This window comes from Bombina bombina, chromosome 5 (assembly GCF_027579735.1).
Source record: "Bombina bombina isolate aBomBom1 chromosome 5, aBomBom1.pri, whole genome shotgun sequence".
Taxonomy (NCBI): domain Eukaryota; kingdom Metazoa; phylum Chordata; class Amphibia; order Anura; family Bombinatoridae; genus Bombina; species Bombina bombina.
Genome location: NC_069503.1, coordinates 702,790,901 through 702,817,450, shown reverse-complemented (window position 1 = coordinate 702,817,450; position 26,550 = coordinate 702,790,901). Strand labels below are relative to the sequence as shown.

The window sequence follows — 26,550 nt, the reverse complement described above, 5'->3', positions numbered from 1 at the left end:
AGCAATAATTTCCTTCAAACCAGGCCCGAATAGGGTCTGCCCCTTGAAGGGAATGTTAAGTAATTTAGACTTTGAAGTCACGTCAGCTGACCAAGATTTAAGCCATAGCGCCCTACGCGCCTGGATGGCGAATCCAGAATTCTTAGCCGTTAGTTTAGTCAAATGAACAATGGCATCAGAAACAAAAGAATTAGCTAGCTTAAGTTTTCTAAGCTTTTCAAGTATTTCAGTCGATGGAGTAGCTGTCTTAAAGGCCTCTTCCAGAGACTCAAACCAGAACGCTGCAGCAGCAGTGACAGGCGCAATGCATGCAAGGGGCTGCAGGATAAAACCTTGTTGAATAAACATTTTCTTAAGGTAACCTTCTAATTTTTTATCCATTGGATCTGAAAAAGCACAACTGTCCTCAACAGGGATAGTGGTACGCTTTGATAAAGTAGAAACTGCTCCCTCCACCTTAGGGACCGTCTGCCATAAGTCCCGTGTGGTGGCGTCTATTGGAAACATTTTTCTAAAAATAGGAGGGGGGGAAAACGGCACACCGGGTCTATCCCACTCCTTATAAATAATTTCTGTAAACCTTTTAGGTATTGGAAAAACAACAGTACACACCGGCACTGCATAGTATTTATCCAGTCTACACTATTTCTCTGGTACTGCAATTGTGTCACAGTCATTCAGAGCAGCTAACACCTCCCCAAGCAATACACGGAGGTTCTCAAGCTTAAATTTAAAAGTAGAAATATCTTAATCAGGTTTCCCCGAATCAGAAATGTCACCCACAGACTGAAGCTCTTCTTCCTCAGCTTCTGCATATTGTGACGCAGTATCAGACATGGGCCTTAAGGCATCTGCGCGCTCTGTACTACGTCTAACCCCAGAGCTATTGCGCTTTCCTCTGAATTCAGGCAGTCTGGCTAATACCGCTGACAGGGTATTGTCCATGATTGCCGCCATGTCCTGCAAAGTAATAGCTATGGGCGTCTTTGATGTACTTGGCGCCATTTTAGCGTGAGTCCCTTGAGAGGAAGTCAAAGGGTCTGACACGTGGGGAGAGTGAGTCGGCATAACTTCCCCCTCGCCAGAATCCTCTGGTGATAAATTTTTTAAAGATAAAAGCTGATCTTTATTGTTTAAAGTGAATTCAATACATTTAGTACATATTCTCATATGGGGTTCCACCATGGCTTTTAAACATAATGAACAAGGAGTTTCCTCTATGTCAGACATATTTATACAGACTAGCAATGAGACTAGCAAGCTTGGAAAACACTTTACATCAAGTTAAACAAGCAATAGAAAAAACGTTACTGTGCCTTTAAGGGAAACAAATTTTGCTAAAATTTGAAATAACAGTGAAAAAAGGCAGTTAAACTAACGAAATTTTTACAGTGTATGTAACAAGTTAGCAGAGCATTGCACCCACTTGCAAATGGATGATTAACCCCTTAATACAAAAACGGATTAACAAATTGAAAAAAAAAAAACATTTTTTTTTTGTTGTTGTTTTTTTTTTAACAGTCACAACAACTGCCACAGCTTCACTGTGGCTTTACCGTCCTCAATATATGACTTTTGAAGCCTTTTGAGCCCTTCAGAGATGTCCTAAAGCATGCAGGGGACTGCTGAGGGAAGCTGAATGTCTCTGTCTGTAATTTTAACTAGGCCCCTCCCACTCATATTACAACAGTGGAAAGCCTCAGGAAACTGTTTCTAGGCAAAAATCAAGCCAGCCATGTGGAAAAAACTAGGCCCAAATAAGTTTTATCACCAAAGCACATATAAAAACGATTAAACATGCCAGCAAACGTTTTATATTGCACATTAATCAGAGTATATACCTCTGATAGCAAGCCTGATACTAGTCGCTATTAAATCACTGTATTTAGGCTTAACTTACATTAATCCGGTATCAGCAGCTTTTTTCTAGCAATTTCCATCCCTAGAAAATCTTAAACTGCACATACCTTATTGCAGGATAACCTGCACGCCATTCTCCCTCTGAAGTTACCTCACTCCTCAGACATATATGAGAACAGCAGTGGATCTTAGTTACTTCTGCTAAGATCATAGAAAAACGCAGGCATATTCTTCTTCTAAATGCTGCCTGAGATAAAATAGTACAACTCCGGTACCATTTAAAAACAATAAACTTTTGATTGAAGAAAAAACTAACTATATTACACCACTTTCCTCTTACTACCTCCAGCTATGTTGAGAGCTTGCAAGGGAATGACTGGATATGGCAGTTAGGGGAGGAGCTATATAGCAGCTCTGCTGTGGGTGATCCTCTTGCAACTTCCTGTTGGGAAGGAGAATATCCCACAAGTAATGGATGATCCGTGGACTGGATACACCTTACAAGAGAAATAACGCTACTTTTGTTGTGTTCATTTCGCACCCTCTATAGTGCAAAACTTGTAATCTAGGCGAAAGATAGCAGCATCTTTTGTTTTTTAATAAAAGTTACTGCAGCCGGCAGTATTTTAGGGCTAAGGTTGGTGGGAGTGCCGTGTTAAAACAGCACTGAAAAATGCCTTTACATTGCGGTCTATGGGAACTGTGTGTTCCCTGTACATATATATATAGCTGAACACAAAACTGGCACTCTCTGGTCTTTCCAAAAAAAATCTTTCACTGTGAAAGTAGTGACGTTTCGGGGACAAACTATCCCCTTCCTCAGACCAGACTCAGGAAGGGGATACTTTGTCCCTGAAACGTCACTACTTTCACAGTAAAAGATTTTTTTGGAAAGACCAGAGAGTGCCAGTTTTGTGTTCAGCTATATTTAATTACACTAGCACCCTGGCAGTTGATATACATGAGTGAGAGTGCTCTTCCTTGTTACTATATATATATATATATATATATATATATATATATATATATATATATATATATATATATATATGTATTTGCTTATATACATATATATTTATGTTTTATATTAACACATAAATATATATGCATATATATTTTAAATTGCTGCCATTGCTGCACTACTTACTCCCTTCGCTGTGCTGAAGTTCTGATGCCATCAGAACGAGGCACCCATAGGAGCTTATAAAAGCGCGCTCTTGTGAGGTCACGTTCGCATTGCTGTGAACTTGTAATACCAACGCACATTAGCATGCACTGGTATGACACAGTAGAGCACAGATATCGCTTTCATGAACGTAATATTTAGCACTTGTAATCTGGCCTACATAGTTTACATTGGACAGAAAAGCTCACCTTTATTCCTTTTTCTCCTTGATCGCCTGTGATTCCAAGATATCCCTGAAATAAGAAATTAAATATGAGATTTAGAGATACAGATTAATAGTGACTATTGCTTTACATCAAGGCTCTTTAAAAGCTTTCCATACTCAAGCGTTACTCATTGTGAAACTGGTCTGAAGAGGCCTCTAAAATAGGGATGTTTGGTTTGTAATATTTTGGGTTATCGTGTTTTTACTAAATATAATAATACAACTTATCAGCAATATAGATTCTAGTGCCCCTAGAAATGTCCAGTTATATTGCTATAGACATATGAGCACTTTGTGTTCCTCTCACAGAAACACAGCTCTGACTAAAAAAAAGCACAGTAGAATTAGAAATTCTGACTGTAATAGGCAGTCAAAAAATGAAGAACACCTTGGACCAAATGTCAGAGTTGCCTTAAATAACCAGCCAGAAAGACTTTGTTGAGGGGCAACGCATGCATAAACAGCCATAATAAGGAAGATCCCTGATGGTTTTTTCCCCTGGAATGTGATTTTAAGTCAGTTCCTCCAAATTATAGAAAATGATCACAAAGTAAGACCCTCTCAATACAGTCATCCCTCAAAATGTATCTTATTTTAATATATGAAATTGCTTTCTTGTGCCAACAATATATATAAATTAATAAGGCATTTGTGAATTATATAATAATCCATAAAGTAAAAATATTGTGTAGTTGGTACCTGACACCTCATAGTCTACCAAAATGAGAAGTTGTGATCATATGGGCACCTTATCACACATATGGTGACACTGTGGCAGTGATCTTTGATACAAGTTTATTGGGGGGGGGGGGTTAAAAAATAAGAATAGGCCTCTCTAACAGTTTAACTCTAGGTCCATTGATCTTTTTATTCAACAACCACTGAAATTGAAATGCCTTCTATGGTTAAAACTCATTTATATTATGAAAAGTAGTGCATGTCAGTTAATAACTCATCTGTGGAAAAACATCTGATATAAAAAAAATTACAGAATGGAGAAATCAGGTGTCCCTTTTCCTGTTCTTAGGGAAATATGGTTTCCAGATTACCAACCGTATGAATAACTACCATTCAATTGACTTTATTTGGGAAGAATATTTGGGAAGAATATTTAGCAAAGTAAATGCAGTAACATTTACCTCTCTTGTGTTTTTCCTCTTGTGTTTTTCTTTTCTGTGTAATTCTATGTGTATAATGTTTGTGTACTATACAGTATTCAATAAAGATGTCAGAAGTAGCGCTCGTTTTAGCAGTTGAAAGTAAACGCGTTCACTTGAGCACTATTGAATTTAGCCCACATCAGTTTAGCGCCACTTCAGAGCTCTGGTTAACTGTTACACAAGAAAAACATAATTTATGTAAGAACTTACCTGATAAATTAATTTCTTTCATATTTGCAAGAGTTCATGAGCTAGTGACGTATGGGATATACAATCCTACCAGGAGGGGCAAAGTTTCCCAAACATCAAAATGCCTATAAATTCACCCCTCACCACACCCACAATTCAGTTTAACGAATAGCCAAGTAGTGGGTGATAGAAAAAGGAGTAAAAAGCATCAAAAAAGGAACTGGAAATATAATTGTGCTTTATACAAAAAAACATAACCACCATAAAAAGGGTGGGTGTCATGGACTCTTGTCAATATGAAAGAAATTAATTTATCAGGTAAGTTCTTAAATAAATTATGTTTTCTTTCATGTAATTGGCAAGAGTCTATGAGCTAGTGACGTATGGGATAGTAATACCCAAGATGTGGAACTCCACAGAAGAATAACTAGTTAGGGAGGGATAAAATAAAAACAGCCATTTTCCGCTGAAAAATTAAATCCACAACCAAAAGAATAAGTTTTTCTTATAATTTAAAAGAAAAAAACTTAAAACATAAGCAGAGGAATCAAACTGAAACAGCTGCCAGAAGAACTTTTCTACCAAAATCTGCTTCTGAAGAGGCAAATACATCAAAACGGTAGAATTTAGTAAATGTATGCAAAGAAGACCAAGTTGCTGCTTTGCAAATATGATCAACTGAAGCTTCATTCTTAAAAGCCCACAAAGTGGAGACTGATCTAGTAGAATGATCTGTGATTTTCTGAGGAGGGGCCTGACCGGACTCCACATAAGCCTTATGAATCAAAAGCTTTAACCAAGATGCCAAGTAAATGGCAGAAGCTTTCTGACCTTACCAGAAAATACAACAAATACACTAGAAGTCTTCCTGAAATCTTTGGTAGCTTTAACATAGTATTTCAAAGATCTTACAACATCCAGAGAACGTAAGGATCTCTCCAAAGAATTCTTAGGATTAGGACACAAAGAGGGGACAACAATTTCCCTATTAATTTTGTTAGAATTCACAACTTTAGGTAAAAATTTAAAGTCCGCAAAACTGCCTTATCTTGATGAAAAATCAGAAAAGGTGACTCACAAGAAAGAGCAGATAATTCAGAAACTCTTCTAGCAGAAGAGATAGCCAAAAGGAACAACACTTTCCAAGAAAGTAGTTTAATATCAAAAGAATGCATAGGCTCAAACGGAGGAGCCTGTAAAGTTCTCAGGACCAAATTAAGACTCCAAGGAGGAGAGATTGATTTAATGACAGGCTTGATATGGACCAAAGCCTGAACAAAACAGTGAATATCAGGAAGTTTAGCAATCTTTCTGTGAAATAAAACAGAAAGAGCATAGATTTGTCCCTTCAAGGAACTTGCAGACAAACCCTTATCCAAACCATCCTGAAGAAACTGTAAAATTCTAGGAATTCTAAAAGAATGCCAGGAGAATTTATGATGAAAAGAACACCATGAAATATAAGTCTTCCAAACTCGATAATATAATATATCTTCATAGAAACAGATTTACAAGCCTGTAACATAGTATCAATCACTGAGTCAGAGAAACCTCTATGACTAATCACTAAGCACTCAATTTCCATACCTTCAAATTTAATGATTTGAGATCCTGATGGAAAAACGGGCCTTGAGACAGAAGATCTGGTCTTAAAGGAAGTGGCCATGGTTGACAACTGGACATCCGGACAAGGTCCGCATACCAGAACCTGTGAGGCCATGCTGGTGCTACCAGAAACACAAACCAATGTCCCATAATGATCTTGGAGATCCCTTTTGGAAGAAGAACTAGAGGTGGGAAGATATAAGCAGGTTGGTAAAACCAAGGAACTCCTAACGCATCCACCAACTCCACCTGAGGATCCCTGGACCTGGACAGGTACCTGGGAAGTTTCTTGTTCAGATAGAAAGCCATCAGATCTATTTCTGGAATTCCCCACATCTGAACAATCTGAAAAAACACATCTGGATGGAGTAACCACTCCCCCAGATGAAAAGATGGCTGAGATAATCCGCTTCCCAGTTGTCTACACCTAGGATATGTACCGCAGAAATTAGACAAGAATTGGATTCCGCTCAAGCAAGTATCTGAGATACTTCTTTCATAGCCAGGGGACTGTGAGTCCTACCCTGATGATTGACATATGCCACAGTTGTGACATTGTCTGTCTGAAAACAAATGAATGGTTCTCTATTCAATAGAGGCCAAACCTGAAGAGCCCTGAAAATAGCACAGAGTTCTAAAATATTGATTGGTAACCTCACCTCTTGAGATTTCAGAACCCCTTGGGCTGTCAGAGATCCCCAGACAGCTCCCCAACCTAAAAGACTTGCATCTGTTGTGATTACAGTCCAGGTTGGACAAACAAAGGAGGCCCCTTAAACTATACGATGGTGGTCTATCCACCAAGTCAGAGAGAGTCGAACATTGGGATTTATGGATATTAATTGTGATATTTTTGTATAATCCCTGCACTATTGATTTAGCATACAAAGCTGGAGAGGTCTCATATAAAAATGAGCAAAGGGGATCGCGTCCGATGCTGCAGTCATGAAACCTAAAACTTCCATGCACAAAGACACTGAAGGGAATGACTGAGACTGAAGGTTCCGACAAGCTGAAACCAATTTTATTTGTCTCTTGTCTGTTAGAGACAGAGTCATGGACACTGAATCTATCTGGAAACCTAAAAAGTTTAGTGGACAATTATGATAGTTGCTCTAAAAGAGTAACTACCAAATATACCCTAGGTACTGGTGTAAGCTATTAAAGGCAAAAAAGCACTAAAAACTGTGGTTTTACCTCAGAAAAAAAACACCTATAACTAAAAAATAGTTATTAGAATATGGGAATATAATTTATTTTCAGTGCGACTGGAGTAGCTCTGGATAAGAGAAACTCAGTCTTAATTTTGCCTAGTACAACAATATTTAAGTGAAACTATGTTATGACTGTCAGTTGTAGGGTTAACTATATTGTTAGAAGTGTAATAATTTTTTGTTTAATTGTATAAAAGACAAATATCAGATTGAATAAATAAAAGAAAGAATTTTTATTTTTAAATAAAATTAAAATAACTCTTTATATAAATAAGTATACATTCAATATGATAATAAAATTGCAAAGATGAGCGGATATTTAAATGATATTAATATCCTTTTTGAACTGGATCCGGTAACTCAAGTGTTAAAAAATGAATTAAAAAACTGTATACAATATAATTAGTTGTTCTAAAATAATTGGTCTAAAATATTGCTACGTTTCTAGAAATATGTATGTTGTAAATTATAACTCAATGTATTTTACATATAGATCGTGGAGACTAGTAAGCATAGAGACTATTATTTGATACAAGAACTCAATTCATGCATATACATATACATAAACGTAGCAATATTTTAGACCAATTATTTTAGAACAACTAATTATATTATATACAGTTTTTTAATTCATTTTTTAACACTTGAGTTACCGGATCCGGTTCAAAAAGGATATTAATATCATTTAAATATCCGCTCATCTTTGCAATTTTATTGTCATATTGAATGTATACTTATTTATATAAAGAGTTATTTTAATTTTATTTAAAAATAAAAATTCTTTCTATTATTTATTCAATCTGATATTTGTCTTTTATACAATTAAACAAAAAATTATTACACTTCTAACAATATAGTTAACCCTACAACTGACAGTCATAACATAGTTTCACTTAAATATTGTTGTACTAGGCAAAATTAAGACTGAGTTTCTCTTATCCAGAGCTACTCCAGTCGCACTGAAAATAAATTATATTCCCAACCTAAAAAGTTTACCCTTGTCTGAGGAATCAAGGAACATTTTGGTAAATTTATCCTCCAACCATGTCTTTGAAGAAACAACACTAGTTGATTTGTGTGAGATTCTGCAGAATGTAAAGACTGAGCTAGTACCAAGATATCGTCCAAATAAGAAAACACTGCAATACCCTGCTCTCCGATTACAGAGAGTAGGGCACTGAGAACCTTTGAAAATATTCCTGGAGCTGTCGCTAGGCCAAATCGAAGAGCGACAAATTGATAATGCTTGTCTAGAAAAGAGAATCTCAGAAACCAATAGTGATCTGGATGAATCGGAATGTGAAGATATGCATCTTGTAAGTCTATAGTGGACATATAATGACCTTGCTGAACAAAAGGCAGAATAGTCCTTATAGTCACCATTTTGAAAGTTGGCACTTTTACAAAATGGTTAAAAATTTTCAGATCCAGAACTGGCCTGAATAAATTTTCTTTCTTTGGGACAATGAATAGATTTGAATAAAACCCCAGACCCTGTTCCTGAAAGTGAACTGGTATAATTACCCCTGAAAGCTCTAGATCTGAAACACTTCAGAAAAGCCTGAGCCTTCACTGGATTTGCTGGAACACGTGAGAGAAAAAATCTTCTCACAGGAGGTCTCATTCTGAATCCTATTTGATACCCTTGAGAGACAATGCTCTGAATACAATGATTTTGGACAGAATTTGCCCAAATGTTCTGGACACATTTTAATCTTCCCCCCACCAGCTGAACTGGAATGAGGGCCACACCATCCTGCAGACTTGGGGGCTGGCTTTGGTTTCTTAAAAGGCTTGGATTTATTCCAACATGAAGAAGGCTTCCAATTGGAACCAGATTCCTTGGGGGAAGGATTTGGTTTCTGTTCCTTATTCTATCGAAAGAAACGAAAACGATTAGAAGCTTAAGATTTACCTTTAGATCTTTTATACTGAGGTAAATATACTCCCTTCCCCCCAGTGATAGTTGAAATAATGGAATCCAACTGAGAACCAACTAAACTGTTACCTTGGAAAGAAAGAGATAGTAATCTAGACTTAGATACCATGTCAGCATTCCAATATTTGAACCACAAAGCTCTGCTAGCTAAAATAGCTAAATACATAGATTTAACATCAATTTTGATGATATCAAAAATAGCATCACAGACAAAATGATTAGCATGTTGAAGCAAGCGAACAATGCTAGAAAAATCAGAATCTGTTTCCTGTTGCGCTAAGCTTTCCAACCAGAAGGTTGATGCAGTTGTAACATCAGCTATAGAAATTGCAGGCCTGAGAAGATAGCCAGAAAATAAATAAGCTTTCCTTAGATAAGATTCAAGTTTCCTATCTAAAGGATCCTTAAAAGAAGTAGTATTTTCTATAGGGATAGTAGCACGTTTAGCAAGAGTAGAAATAGCCCCATCAACTTTGGGGATTTTTTCCCAAAACTTTAATCTGGCTGCTGGCAAAGGATACAACTTTTTAAACCTAGAAGAAGGAATAAAAGAAGTACCAAGCTTATTCCATTCCTTTGAAATCACATCAGAAATAGCATCAGGAACTGGAAAAACCTCTGGAGTAACCACAGGAGGTTTATAAACAGAATTTAATAAGTTAATAGTTTTAATATCAAGAGGACTAGTTTTCTCAATATCCAAAGTAATTAACACTTCTTTCAACAAGGAACGAATATACTCCATCTTAAAGAGATAAGTAGATTTGTCAGTGTCAATATCTGAGGTAGGATCTTCTAAATCAGATAGATCCTCATCAGAGGAGGATAATTCAGTAGGTTTTAGGTCATTTGAAAATTCATCATCTTTATGAGAAGTTTTAAAAGACCTTTTACATTTATTAGAAGGCGGAATGGTAGACAAAGCCTTCTGAATAGCATCAGCAATAAAACCTTTAATATTCACAGGGATATCACATACATTAGATCATTGTACTAGTACTGATGGATACATTCTCTGCATGTAAAAGCTTATCATGACAACTGTTACATACTACTGCTGGAGATATAATCTCTGCTAACTTACAACAGATACACTTATCTTTGGTAGAACCGTTATTAGGCAGCAGGAATCCAACAGTGGTTTCTGAGACAGGATCAGATTGAGACATCTTGCAAATGTAAGAGAAAAAAACAACATATAAAGCAAAATTATCAATTTCCTTATCTGGCAGTTTCAGGAATGGGGAAAAAATGCAAACAGCATAGCCCTCTGAGCATAGAAAAAGGCAAGAGGCATATAGGAAGTGGGGTTTAAATAATAAAATTATTTGGCGGCAAGTATGACGCGCAACGCAAAATGATTTTTTTTTGGCGCTTACAACATTCGGAAATGTAAGACACAACCTTGTGCAAGGAAACCTAGCATCAACTAAGATGCCGGAAATGACGAATTTGGGTCACCGAACGTACCTTCACGCCAAAAGAATTCTCACGCCAAGAATGACGCAATATATCAGCATTTTGCGGCCTCGCGAGCCTAAATTTTGCCCGCAAACAGTCAATTTTGAAGAAAAGACTCCAGGTAAGAAAAATAACTTCCTAAATATGTTTTTCCCAATTTTGAAACTGATAGTCTGCAAAAGGAAATACAGTATACATAAACCTGACTCATGGTAAATATAAGTACAATACATATATTTAGAACTTTACATTAATACATAAAGTGCCAAACCATAGCTAAGAGTGTCTTTAAGAAATAAAAACATACATACCGAAAGGCACCCATCCACATATAGCAGATAGCCAAACCAGTACTGAAACAGTTATCAGTAGAGGTAATGGAATATGAGAGTATATCGTCGATCTGAAAAGGGAGGTAGGAGATGAATCTCTACGACCGATAACAGAGAACCTATGAAAAATTTCCCACGAGGAAAACCATAGAATTCAATAGGTGATACTCCCTTCACGTCCCTTTGACATTCACTGTACTCTGAGAGGAATCAGGCTTCAAACTGCTGAGAAGCGCATATCACAGAAGAAAATCAAGCACAAACTTACTTCACAACCTCCATAGAAGGCAAAGTTTGTAAAAACTGAATTGTGCGTGTGGTGAGGGGTGTATTTATAGGCATTTTGAGGTTTGGGAAACTTTGCCCCTCCTGGTAGGATTGTATATCCCATACGTCACTAGCTCATGGACTCTTGCCAATTACATGAAAGCAAAAAAGTTGCACAGAACACGGCAAAAATAAATTTCACAAAATACACTTATAATAACACTGCCTGATAAAAATTATTTTAAAAAAATATTGCATAAAAAAAGTTATAAGGGCTCAAAGCTATGAGGTTTCAGGTGTTAGGGGAAAAAAAGGCAGGCAAAGGGCTTTAACATTAAGATGCATACATACGCATGTCTTAATATGTATATGTGTATGCATATATATATATAATTAATAGCCGGTAGCCCAGCACTCCTTCCACACAGGTGTAATCACCGCCCGGGTGCTATCCTCTTGTTAATATGTAGAAATGTATTGATGTAGGAGGGCACTCACAGGACTTATATTAAAGCAAAGAACAGTGCAATTTTATTTCCAAATTTGTTTCACATTAGTCTAAATGTCAACGTTTCGACCCATATGTGGGCCTTCTTCAAGGCAATTATGATCAGGTAACTAATAGCTCTCAGCCACATATCCTGCAGGTTACCTGATCATAATTGTCTTGAAGAAGGCCCACATATGGGTCGAAACTTCGATATTTAAACTAATGTGAAACAAATTTGGAAATAAAATTGCACTGTTCTTTGCTTCAATATAAGTCATGTGAGTGCCCTCCTACATCAATACATTTATATATATATATATATATATATATATATATATATATATATATATATATATATATATATATATATATATATATATATATATATATATGTTTATATCTGTGTACATACAGTATGTATTTATGTGTTTTACTGAATATTTATTGTGCATGTTTAACATTCCAATGTTACAGGATAATGTCCTTTTTATACTTTAATACATATTTCTATATATCTATTCCTATAGTTATCTAGATATAGATATGTATTTTACATGAACAGTATCAAATAGATATATAGAAATATATATGTAATAATAAAAAGTACATTATTTTCTATGTGAAGAAAATAGGAATGTAAAAAATGTGTTTTGTGCATCAATGTTTTGCGATTTAGATGTTAATGCAAAATGTAATGAAAATATTACATATGAAATATTAATATAAAAAAATAATAATTATGAAACATACTGTAAAATATTCTAAATAATCCATAGAATATATATATATATATATATATATATATATATATATATATATATATATATATATATATATATATATATATATATTATATTTTTTAACCGCATGTTTAATAGTTTTTAATCATTTAAAAAAATATTTTACATGTAATATTTCAATAATACGCTTTAAGATTATTACATTTTCATGTGCGCTATTCCAACCCGTGTTAAAATCTAAATTGCAAAACAATGTACTTTATATTATGACATTTATATTTCTATATCTATCTGATAATGTTCATATAAAATACATATATATATATATATATATATTTATATATATATATATATATATATATATATATATATATATATATATATAAAAAGGAATAGATATGCAGGTATATATACAGAAATACATATAAATATGTATTTACAATAAAAAGGACATTATCCTTTAACTGAAAAAGATTGGATTGTATATACTGTATATATATATATATATATATATATATATATATATATATATATATATATATATATATATATATATATATATATATATATATATATATTTGTGTGTGTACATTTGAGCTCATTGCAGCCAAGTATCTGAAAACATGAAATATAATTGTATGCAATGTTAATATTTAATAATGTGTTTAACTGTGTATGTAGTGAAAATATTTCACATTCCAATGTTCTCCGCATAGGTGAATATGTTTGTAAGTATTTTTAAATATATATAAATTTAAAATTATATATATATAAATTATATACTGTATATATAAGAAAAAAGAGAGAGAGACACTCAGCTGAAACAGAACAAAAGCTAGAATAACTTCCATGCCTGTTCATTTTTAGTGCCACTTGGGGTGCATACTCTATTATCACACGTTGATGCCTTTTCACAGAGAAAAAATATCCCGTAGCATATCAGTCTGACCCTGACCAATGACAGACCAGCCCCAAATTTTCCACGCAATTCTTCTCTGAACAAGAGAAGCAACAACCCCAGACGTACTTTTCGGACTTGGGCCTCTTCAGTGACGTGCAGTTGCATCTCTCTAGGGCATGTGTGCAAGGAGTCCACGTCTGGTGCGTCTCTCTATTTTCTTATTTATATATACATACATATATACCTATATTTAATCATATATATAGGTATACATAAGATATATATATATACACACAGTATATATGGAAATATTTATTTAAGAATAAATAGAACATATTCCTCTATGTGAAGAACATAGGAATGTGAAATATTCATATTTTATGTTGGGTTGATGCACTCAGTTAAGCGTGATTAGGTTAGACCGTGAGTATGGTTGTTAGGGTTTTTCAGTTTTCCCCTTCCTTTGAAGTCTATGGGAAATACGTTAACGCGATATTCTAAGTTCCACTTTTTGCGTATTTTAGGTTAGGGCTCGTATGCAAACCTTTTACTTTCAACTCATAAAATGAGTGCAACCCGATGTGTGCAGAAAGCCTCCAAACAGCGCTCAAGCACGAGCACTAAATAGTGCTCCACTCGTAATCTAGCCCATAATAGGATACTTGTATAACATATTTAGTAAACTGGTAATTTACCTTATTCATATGTTTAATATTGTAAAATGTAAAATTCTTGAGGAAGTGCCAGTATAAGCATAAAATGCATAGGATGTGCACCATATTAGAGTGTTTTGTTACCTTAGCTGACCCTGTTTTTGAACGTGTAATAACAAATACTGTCTTGCTCTGAAAACTTGTTCACATTCATATAAACCAGATTTTTCTTTGTTCAATAAAAAGTTAAATTTAAAGTTCATGTTACACTTTTGAACAATAAAATAAGTACACTAATTAAATAGGGATATGATATTATTTTATTAAGACAGACTCATCCATACCTTCTAACTACCTGTACATCACTGACGTTCTATCTCAGCCTTTATTAACAGTGTGGGACATTGTAAGCAGACAGAAGGGGATAGGGTGAGACGTACTGGCTACCATGAATATGCTTTTATTGTTTTATTTTGTAAGTGTGTTTTTATATGTGCTCTTATTTCTTGTCATTAAATACTGCACTTAGAGTATCTGTGCTGCTGTGTCTTTTTGTTTGTTTCTCAGTTTGCTTCTCTGTGGGAACCTAGAGTAGATCACAGGAAGCAGCAGTGACTTCTAGTACAGTTTATGTTGATACCGGATCATCTCTGTCACAGGGATTATTTATGGAACGTATGCTGAGTACCCCCTGAAGGAATGACAGGGGTTACTCTATACCAAGTACTGTACTTTCATTCATCTTAGTCTATATATCTACCAGGCAACCTGTGGTGATTAGCCTACCACACTTTTTGGAGTGATATTCCAGACTATTTAGGTTAGTTTTGTGAAATGTCTGATGAACATGATTCGCTGTGGCAAACATGTCCGCCACACATCGCTAAATGCCGACAGCATTTATCATTGCACAGGCATTTCTGGTGAAATGCTTGGGCAATGCCCGCCCCCTGCACATTCGCGGCCAATCTGCTGCTAGCAGGGGGTGTCAATCATCCCGATCATATCTGATCGGGATGATTGCTTTCTGCCAGCTCAGAGGTGGTAGATGAGTTAAGGAGCAGCGGTCTTTCGACCGCTGCTTCTTAACTCTTGCTTCCGGCAAGCCTGAAGGCTCACACGGAAACAGCTGCATCCGCAGCATAATAAATCTATCCCTATGTGTGTTTATTCTAATTGGTCGTATTGCACTCACTAACAAAAAACATGGGTGTATACTTTTTTCGTTTTTTGAATAATATTATCCAAATGTTTGTTTATGATTGCATTTAAGTGAATTTTATAATTAATATTATCTTCTTTTTTCACATTCAGACATATTAGTTGGTTATCATCAATATTGAATTATCAGTTATGTTTCAATTTTTATTTGGATGCGTATCTTTTGCTTCCATGAAGGTGTTTGAGAATACTTTGGAAAATAAACTTGGCAATTCCAAGACATGCCTGTCTCTTATAATACTTCCTTTGAATTTCATGTGTTTCCAAACTCTGAACAAAAATCTCTCACAAATCCAGAAAATATCATGTAAATATTTGTAATTTTTTTCAGCAGTTCCATTTATTGATTGAAATAGCTTTGAAATTGCTAAACACAAATACACAAGCTGCTAAACGATTTGTGTACAAATTTTTATATTTTGAATAGGAGTCATAGTAACTAAAATTTACCACTTGATAAATTGCCTGTACAGAGTAGGTGTAAAAAAAATTGATGATATTTTCTCTGTTGAAGTAAAGCATATCTACTTAATAAAACAAGGCCTTTGTCTGAAAAGGCCTCAGGGATGCATCAGACTTGAGTGAATTAGCCTATACTTATATATGTTGCCAATTATGCTTAATTAAACAGCCAATACCACTAAAATCAAATTTATACCAATTTATTAAATATTGTTATATTAAAGTTGAAATATGCATTAAATAGTTTGAAGAACTATGAAAGAGTGTGTGACAGCAGGTGTCATTCTCCTACAGACAGACATGTCTGAACAGCCATATAGTCCTCTCAAACCTCACCAGTGTAGACATATGTTTTATTACGCAGCATTAAAGTTTCCTGAAAAAGTATACAACATGACAACTTTACATGAGACAATTAAAATGATTAATATCCATTTGCTATTAAAGTTGTATGACAGGGAAAAAAAAATCAGCAAAATAAGCATGACAGAAGCAAAATGTTGATTTCTGATAGATAAATTATAGACCATTTCATAGAATTTGATGAATAATTTAAGTTTTCTTTACCGTATATCCTGTCTCCCCTCTGCCTCCCTCAAAACCTGAAATGCCTTTAATGCCCTGTTAAAGGAAAATAGAAAAAGAAACATTCAATTCAGTAATAGAATTTTATCATTTCTGATCCTCTTTTGATATTCATCAAATTATGTGGTAATACCCATATAATTAATGTAAAAAATATATTGTGATATGTTATTGTGACAATAATATCATTATGTAATAAACAGTATGTGAGATTTGCTTCCAGTGCTTGAAATATGCTATTTAATGTTTCTATAAAAATTGTATTAAATATATCTTCTTTTGTGTAAAATGCAATGCAGCTCACTGTATTGTTTTCTCTTTAAATGCACAGTTATACATGATGGTGGTTTGACTTTTATACATATTTTGCTGAACAAACTGAGTTTATGAAGCAAGTTCCAACTTTTCTCGGTATGGAATAAGTTGTTGACAAAGTTAAAGTAATGTTTCAATACCATTATCACTTACTTCATAAGACAAAAGAACATAAAAGTGTAAAAATAAAATGCACTTTTTTTTAGCATTTTTGTAAAGAAATTAAAAAAAATCTCTATTCATTTAACCTCTTCCTAAAGAATAAATACATATGTAAAGATGCATACTCGAGCAGAATGCTTTGCCACTCCAGAGAAGGACTTGGCCAGTGGTCAAATCAGGAATGGCATATTCTACACGGAGATGGCAAAGAAACATGCCTGGTGAAGGGTTAAACCTACCCTTTTATGACCCATTAAGAAAAGTTTGATCAGAAACCACAGTATTTAAAGTGCATAAAAACAAATCTCAAAAGAAGCAGGTTTAACTTTTGATTCAGCAACCAAATAATATTTGATGTGTTTGAGCTAAAGGGAAAAATAAAACAGAATTCTTTATTCTTCAGCACAGGAGCCTTTGTAAATAAAACCATTCCAAATTGTTGTTTCTCCAATATTAAATCAAGCAATGTAAACTATATATTACACATGTGTAAGGAAGATATACACTGTGTGACTATGATGATGTTGGCCCATATTAATGGAGCAGTTCTAAGCTGCAACTGTATAGTCTTGCTGAATACACATGGCCTTTACCTGATAGCTTTCTATGCCAGAGACAAGTATATGGACAGTAACATTACACCATTATAACATTAGCACCAATAGATCTACTGCTTATGTCACTGTGTATTGTAATAGTCTGTACCTTTTTGTATAATCTACAATATAAAATATGTATTAGAAGATATAGCAACTCTCCCACTCATTGCTCAGACTTTGGTTATGATTGTTGGCCAACTCAAGCTTATTTAGTTTCCTTAACTTTCTGCTTCACATGGGCCAGAAGAAAAGGCTTGTCTGTTCCCAGAGGGCTGCAGTGGAAATTTCATTCAAATATTATAAATTGAAAAGCCACCTCTATTTTCTCTTGGAAAGTTGGATTTTCAGCTGGCTATCACTTTGGTTACCTCTAGAGAGAGATCATTTTTATACTTAGTATTTTAGTCTTACTATTTATAATGTATATATTTGCATTTTAATATTTCCATTATTTTTCCAAAATTTTAGATGTCAGGAAAAAAATAAAAACAATCAATTGCCTTTTGTCCTTTAGGTCCCTCTAGTCCTTGTTTTCCTGGTGGTCCTCGTGATCCCTGTAAAATAGTAATAAATGGATTGTCATTATTCATTCAAATACATTATAATTCTAATTTTACAGGTTTTCTGCATAAAATAAGTATTCTTTTTTAATCTAGTGCTATAAGTACTTATCCTGCAGCACAATTTCCCTATGTTTAGAATATTGCTTTTTGCACAGCTAGTTAGGATCTGTACACAATTAGTTGGTGGTCTAATAATATTTTTGAGATTGCAAGCCCCCTCTAAAAATTGTAAGATGAAGTCCCCAGGCTCTTCCAGTCTTCTCCTAAGTTACCTCCCCTCCCTACAACCTTCAGGTCTACATACAGAAAAGCTAAGAACTATTTGCAGAGACAGAAGAGCAAATAAAAATTACGCCAACAATAAAATTAGGAAAAAGTCTACTAGAGTCCATAGGCAGCCTCCATATACAATTGCTTTGAACATGAAGGAATGTGTTTACATCAATTATAATTGTTTTGCTCCCTCATATACTGACAAGTATTTTGACTCAAATCAGTAGAAAAGAGGAACCATAGAACAACATGAAGGCAAAGTCAGGGTTAGAAAAGACTCTGTAAAGCAGTGAGATTTAGAAAATGTTGACAAAAAAAACAGTTTACACACAATGCCTTGATATTCAGTATCCAGGACACAAATATAGATAACATGCATCCAAAAAGGGGCAGAATCTGGATAACAATCAGATGTAGCATGAGATGGAGCAATATCACACAGCTGAGTAAGAGTCAAATGCACAAAGAACAAATCACAACAACAGTATCATCTAACAGAACAGAAGAAAACCTACAAAACAAATAGAGGACAACAAAGGTGACTTCTTTATACATCTTTAGCACTTTTGCTTCAAACAAATTCTAATTAAAAATGTTCTCACAACACATTTTTTTATATAAACATGAAACATCTTCTCCATATTTCTTAGTAGCACACAACATCTAAGCACATGAAAAAACATGTATTACAGGGGATAAATGTTTCCATTTTGTCTATGGCACAATGCATAAAATAGACATGAAAATATAAAATGTAATAGGTTACCACAACTGTTCAGGTTCAGATTTAATACTATTTAATTTGTGTTGTATTTGAATGTATAGAAAGATTTTAATTTGTATTACTAGAGTCAGAGTTGAATTTTATGACTCTTAGGGGCCGATTTATCATGGCCCGAATGGGACCGTATACCCCTGTTTCTGCGTGTAGCCCATTAAGAAGTCTAGACTAGTCAGAAGGCTTTACCCACAGAAATCCCCTGGATACATTGTTTCCATGGCAGCAAAGGATTCTGGGTAAGACATGCAAATGAGGTTTACAATGACTCACTTTTTTACTTCATTCTGCTTTTAGGCAGACTCCCTTTATGCCATAGCATCGCTGTATTCACAGCTTTTAACCCCTTAATGACCACAGCACTTTTCCATTTTCTGTCCGTTTGGGACCAATGCTATTTTTACATTTTTGTGGTGTTTGTGTTTAGCTGTAATTTTCCTCTTGCTCATTTACTGTACCCACACATATTATATACCGTTTTTCTCGCCATTAAATGGACTTTCCAAAGATACCATTATTTTCATCCTATCTTATAATTTACTATAAAAAAAATTATAAAATATGAGAAAAAAATGGAAAAAACACACTTTTTCTAACTTTGACCCCCAAAATCTGTTACACATCTACAACCACCTAAAAACACCCATGCTAAATATTTTCTAAATTTTATCCTGAGTTTAGAAATACCCAATGTTTACATGTTCTTTACTTTTTTTGCACGTTATAGGGCCATAAATACAAGTAGCACTTTGCTATTTCCAAACCATTTTATTCAAGATTAGCGATAGTTACATTGGGACACTGATATCTTTCAGGAATCCCTGAATATCCCTTGACATGTATAAAAAATTTTTTAGAAGACATCCCAAAGTATTGATCTAAGCCAATTTTGGTATATTTCATGCCACCATTTCACCGCCAAATGCGATCAAATACAAAAAATCGTTCACTTTTTCGCAAACTTTCGGTTTCTCACTGAAATTATTTACAAACAGCTTGTGCAATTATGGCATAAATGGTTGTAAATTTTTCTCTGGGATCCCCTTTGTTCAGAAATAGCAGACATATATGGCTTTGGCATTGCTTTTTGGTAATTAGAAGGCCGCTAAATGCCGCTGCGCACCACACGTGTATTATGCCCAGCAGTGCAGGGGTTAATTAGGGAGCTTGTAGGGAGCTTGTAGGGTTAATTTTAGCTTTAGTGTAGTGTAGCAGACAACCCAAAGTATTGATCTAGGCCCATTTTGGTATATTGCATGCCACCATTTTACCGCCAAATGCGATCAAATAAAAAAAAAAAGTTGAATTTTTCCCAATTTTAGGTTTCTCACTGAAATGATTTACAAACAGCTTGTGCAATTATGGCACAAATGGTTGTAAATGCTTCTCTGGGATCCCCTTTGTTCAGAAATAGCAGACATATATGACTTTGGCGTTGCTTTCTGGTAATTAGAAGGCCGCTAAATTCTGCTGCGCATCACACGTGTATTATGGCTAGCAGTGAAGGGGTTAATTAGGTAGTTTGTAGGGAGCTTGCAGGGTTAATTTTAGCTTTAGTGTAGAGCTCAGCCTCCCACCTGACACATCAGACCCCCTGATCCCTCCCAAACAGCTCCCTTCCCTCCCCCACCCCACAATTGTCCCCGCCATCTTAAGTACTGGCAGAAAGTCTGCCAGTACTAAAATAAAAGTTTTTTTTATTTTAATTTTTATTTTTTAAAGCATATTTACATATGCTGTTGTGTAGCATCCCCCCTTAGCCCCCAACATCCCTGATCCCCCCAAAACAGCTCTCTAATCCTCCCCATCTGCCTTATTGGGGGCCATCTTGGGTACTGGCAGCTGTCTGCCAGTACCCATTTTGCAAAATAAAAAGTTTTTTTTTGTTTTTATTTTTATTTTCTGTAGTGTAGCTTCCCCCTTCCCCACAGACCAACCCCCACCACCTGCCTGATCTTTTTTTTGTCCAACTTTTTTTCCCCTTTTCTGTCCATTTTACTGTTACTTTTTCTGTAGTGCAGCGGTTCCCACCCGCTCCCTCCCGTGCCCGCGCCCGCCCCCACCCTCCCGTGCACGCGCGCGCGCCCGTGCGCGCCCCCGGGCATACCCGCCCCCGATCCCGCCCCCCTCAGCATCATCCAGGGCCATCGATGTCCGCCACCCGCCTTCCACACTGGCTCCCACCCACCAACGAACCTAGCCGTTAATGTCCGGTGCAGAGAGGGCCACAGTGTGGCTCTCTCTGCATCGGATGGCTAAAAATGGTTATTGCAGGATGCCTCGATATCGAGGCATCACTGCAATAACCGGAAAGCAGCTGGAAGCGAGCAGGATCGCTTCCAGCTGCTTTCCACACCGAGGACGTGCAGGGTACGTCCTCAGGCGTTAACTGCCTTTTTTGTGAGGACGTACCCTGCACGTCCTCGGTCGTTAAGGGGTTAAGCTTAGCTAGGATTAGTACAGTAATTCAGAAACATCCCAGGTGGGATGCGTCAAGAAAAAACTCAGCATGCGTTTCAAAATACATGCGCATGAAAATGCTGGTAAGCTTTAAAAAATGTATGTGAGCAAAAACATGACGTATAATTAAAAATACATAAAAAAGCTTTATAAATGGGAAATTACTTAAAAGATATATAACTGTCCCAAGGCCATATACATATACAATACATATATAGTAATAACATAAGATGCTTATAGAGTACTAAATAATAAAAAATATAATACTTACCATTAGGCACCCTACTACTGGAGGAAACCAGTAGGAAGCTAAAACCAGTGCTGAAACATAACAGCAGAGGATCTGGAATAGGAATATATCGACAAACTAACAGGAAGAGTCAAAGGACAAATCCCTGTGACACTTGTGGAAAGGCTTGTGACTAAATCTCAATAGGTGAAAAATATGCCACTACCTATACTCCAAATACATCCCTACAACAATCACTGTACTCTGAGGGGAAATGGGCCTCAACTAATTTAATTCTTCACCTTTCTCCAGCAGAGACAAAGACAAGACTGAGGTACCAGTGAGGTGGGAAGGGTTTTATAGAGCTCTTGGGGTTTGGGAATCTTTGCCTCCTCCTAGTGGCAGGGAAGAGTAATTCCCAGGAGTAATAGATCGTGGACTTTCACCACCTATATGGAAAAAAAACATAACTCCAAAACAACAACATATAGGGGTAGATTTAACAAGCAGTGGATGCTGCTTTCCCAGCTTGCTGAAAACGTAAGTTAAGAAGCAGCGGTCATAAGACTGCTGCTCCTTAACTTGTCCGCCACTGCAATCATCCCAATCAGATATGATCGGGATGATTGACACCCCCTGTTAGCGACCAATTGGCTGCCGATGAGCAGGGGGAACATAGCACAAGTATTTCACTAGAAATGCTTGTGCAATGTAAAATGCATACAGTGTATGCTGTCGGCATTTAGCGATGTTGGGTGGACATGATTGCTACAGCGAATCATGTCCGTCCGGCACTTGTTAAATCTACCCCATAGTGTGGACAGCATATAAAAAAAGAAAGAGGGAATAAATAATACAGTAGGAATATCACCAACATTTAATACAGTGCTATACAAAGGGCATTAAATATCATATATAGGGTGGGCCCTTCCCAGAGGCCCATCGTTGTCTGTTGTGGGTAAAATCATGATAAGAGGGGTGGTACCTGGCATGTTGTTTGTGGAGTCAGGTGGAGTTAAAGGGCCTGGACAGAGTAGTTGTTAGAAAATGATAAATTATACCAGTTGAGGGGGAGCCATTTTACTAGGGGGGAATGCCCCCCAGGCCCCCCTTGCAACAACACTATTCTAACATTAACAATTATACAAGGTATACAGTGTGTAACATAGAACCTAAATACCCAGCATGGCATATCTGAGCAGACACTGATATAGACAAAAGCAATGAAACAGAGAGTTCAATTCAGAGACTATAATCAAAACAGTAATAAGAGATTTTTAGAAGACCTGGCCTAGCCTGTTTCTCACAGCCTGAGATAATACGACTGCCTGGTTCATTGTATGCCTACGCCACATGTCTCTTAACCAATCAGGGAGGCTGGTCTTTGAAACACAGAACACTCTTTGTTAAACAAGATCACATGTATTTATCTATTCTTTGCCTACTTTATTTTAGTTAAATTAAAATGCATAATGCAAGAACATCTGACAGCATTGCAGCTTTAGAACATACCTTCTCTCCAGGTCCTCCATCAATGCCATCACTGCCAATTTTACCAATATCACCCTGGAAAAAAAAATGATTGTCCTCATAAAAAGTGCATAATAACAGCAATTTGTAATATAAGAAAATGCACATGAATCTTGTACACTCTCAAATGTATATTAGTTAGTATGTGTGCTGAGGAAATACTGAAATCTAATCATGATTTTACAAATAGTGCGCATTATTTAATAAAACATACATACAAAATAGCAAATTCATGCCATGCACATTAAGGGCCAGATTACAAGTGGCGGGCTAACTAAGGGCAAGATTACAAGTGGAGTGGTACTTAATGCTCCCACTCACGTGCTAGAAGTAAGCTATTTGCACGCATCAGGTAGCGCTCGTATTACAAGTTTGAAAACAAAAAGTTTTTGCTGGTGCGCTACCCAATGCATAATGAAGCAAAAAAGTGGAAACAAAAAAAAATCACTCTTACTCACACAAACCCAATCGCATATGAATATTTCACATTTCAATGTTTTTCACATAGCAGAATATGTTCTATTTATTCATATTATATATATATATATATATATATATATATATATATATATATATATATATATATATATATATATATATATATGTATTTCTACATATATCTGATATTTTGTTTGGTACAACCCTAAACGTCTCTTCTCCACTTTCAACACTCTCCTCTATCCACCTGCACCACCACCCTCTTCATCTGACTTTAGTGCTCAAGACTTGGCAGACTACTTTTTCAACAAAACACTTACCATCCGAAGTAACATCCCACCACAAGACTGCAACCTTCCATCTCCGCCCCCGGTCACCCCCTCCAACACTCTCAGTACCTTCCCCCAACCACTGAGAATGAAGTGAGTTCCCTAATATCTTCCTCACACCTCACTACCTGCCCACTTGACCCTATCCCTTCACATCTAATACCTTCTCTGTCCTCTACCCTCACCCCAGCTCTTACTCACATATTCAACTGATCCCTTACTACTGGTTCATTTCCATCATCCTTTAAACATGCAAAGGTCACCCATCCTCAAAAAACCCTCCCTCTACCCCAATTCTCCTGCAAACTACCGCCCCATATCACTACTTCTGCTAGCTTCTAAAGTCCTGGAAAAACTAGTTTTCGATCGCCTAACACACTTCCTATCCTCCAACTCATTGCTTGACCCCCTGCAATCTGGCTTCTGTCCCCAACACTCAACTGAGACTGCCCTCACCAAGGTTACTAACGATCTTCTTTCTGCTAAAAACAATGGCCACAATTCTATACTTATCTTACTTGACCTATCTGCTGCCTTTGACACTGTTGACCATCCCCTCCTCCTACGGACTCTCAGCTCCCTTGGGCTCTGTGACATTGCCCTCTCCTGGATCCACTCTTATCTCTCTAATAGGTCCTTTTCTGTCTCATTTGCTGGCGACTCCTCCTCTCCATTGCCTCTGTCTATTGGAGTAGCTCAAGGCTCTGTTCTAGGCCCTCTACTCTTTTCTATTTATACTTCCTCACTGGGTAAACTTATCAGTAGTTATGGCTTCAACTATCACCTCTATGCTGATGATACTCAGCTCTACCTATCCACCCCTGCACTCTCTCCTTCTCTCCTTTCCCACATCAGCGACTGCTTATCTGGCATTTCTTCCTGGATGGCCTCTCAACACCTAAAAATCAACATGTCCAAGACTGAGCTTCTTTTAATCCCCCCATCTAATATCTAACTTTACTATCACTGTTGGTGACACCACTATCTCCCCATCACCCCAAGTCCGCTGCCTAGGAGTTACACTTGACTCCAATCTGTCCTTCATACCCCTCATCCTGTCGCAACCACCTACGCAATATCTCCAACATTCGTCCTTTTCTGAGTGCTGAAACTACTAAACAACAAATCCATTCCCTAGTAATCTCCCGGCTTGACTACTGTAACAACCTACTAACTGGCCTTCCTCTCTCCCGCTTCTCCCCCCTTCAATCCATCCTAAATGCTTTGGCTAGGATAATCCACTTCTCTCGACGCTCTGTATCCGCTTCACCCCTCTGTGAGTCCCTTCACTGGCTCTTCATTCACAGCAGAATTAAATTCAAAATTCTCACTCTGACCTACAAAGCCCTTACCAATGCAGCCCCCCCATACCTGTCCTCACTCATCAACAAATATACTCCAACCCGTCTCCTAAGATCCAACAACCATCTACTCCTTGCCTCTTCTACCATCACCTCCTCTCATTCTAGACTACAGGACTTCTCTCGTGCGGCACCAACCCTCTGGAACGCACTTCCTCAAGCTGTCAGACTTTCCCCCAACCTCTCCTCCTTTAAACGCTCCCTAAAGACCTTCTTGTTCAGGGAAGCCTATCACCAAATCAGTAACTAATTAATTCCACTTGCTTAATAGTTGCCCTCATCTAACTCCACACTAACATCATTCCCACCTTTGCAGTCCCCACCTCCTGTTTCTCACCCTCCTAACCATTTAGATTGTAAGTTCCCACGGGAACAGGGCTCCCAATTCCCCCTGTATTTGTTTGCTAAATTTTGTCTGGTGTCTCATATTGTACTGTCCTTTTATCTTTGTTACCCATGGACAGCGCTGCAGAATCTGTTGGCGCTTTATAAATAAAGAATAAAGAATAATAATAATAATTATATATATATATATATATATATATATATATATATATATATATATATATATATATATATATATATATATATATATATATATATATATATATATATATAAAATTATATATAGGTATTGATATATACAGATATATAGGAATATCTATTTAAAAATACATAGAACATATTCCCCTATGTGAAGAATGTGAAATATTTACAGTAAATACACAGTATAACACTTTATGAAATATGAATATTGCATAAATATGCTTTTACATGTATTCATCTACTTGACTGTAAAGGGCTCCAATTAACTTATATACATGACTATATATGTTACATATGTATTTATATGTTTATATGTGTGTATATATATCTGTAAATACATATATACATACATATACTGTATATACAGTATATATTTATTTATATATAGATAGATAGATAGATAGATAGATAGATAGATAGATAGATAGATAGATAGATAGATGATATAGCAAAAGTCCCAAGAAAGCAAGCACTCACTGGCGTTTTAAACAGCAAAT

The 26,550-nt window shown here is 36.2% G+C and overlaps 1 protein-coding gene across 1 annotated transcript in view; it reads right to left on the bottom strand.

The window, feature by feature from the left end:
• Positions 1 to 26,550, bottom strand: part of LOC128661599 (collagen alpha-1(IX) chain-like) — a 130,500-nt gene that overhangs the window by 75,692 nt on the left and 28,258 nt on the right. Inside the window, exons 13-16 of the mRNA XM_053715835.1 lie at positions 23,362 to 23,415; positions 18,047 to 18,100; positions 16,453 to 16,506; positions 3,235 to 3,279 (exon numbers count right to left, since the gene is read on the bottom strand). Of these exons, the coding sequence (XP_053571810.1) occupies positions 3,235 to 3,279; positions 16,453 to 16,506; positions 18,047 to 18,100; positions 23,362 to 23,415 (207 nt within the window). The remainder of the gene's footprint in view (positions 1 to 3,234; positions 3,280 to 16,452; positions 16,507 to 18,046; positions 18,101 to 23,361; positions 23,416 to 26,550) is intronic.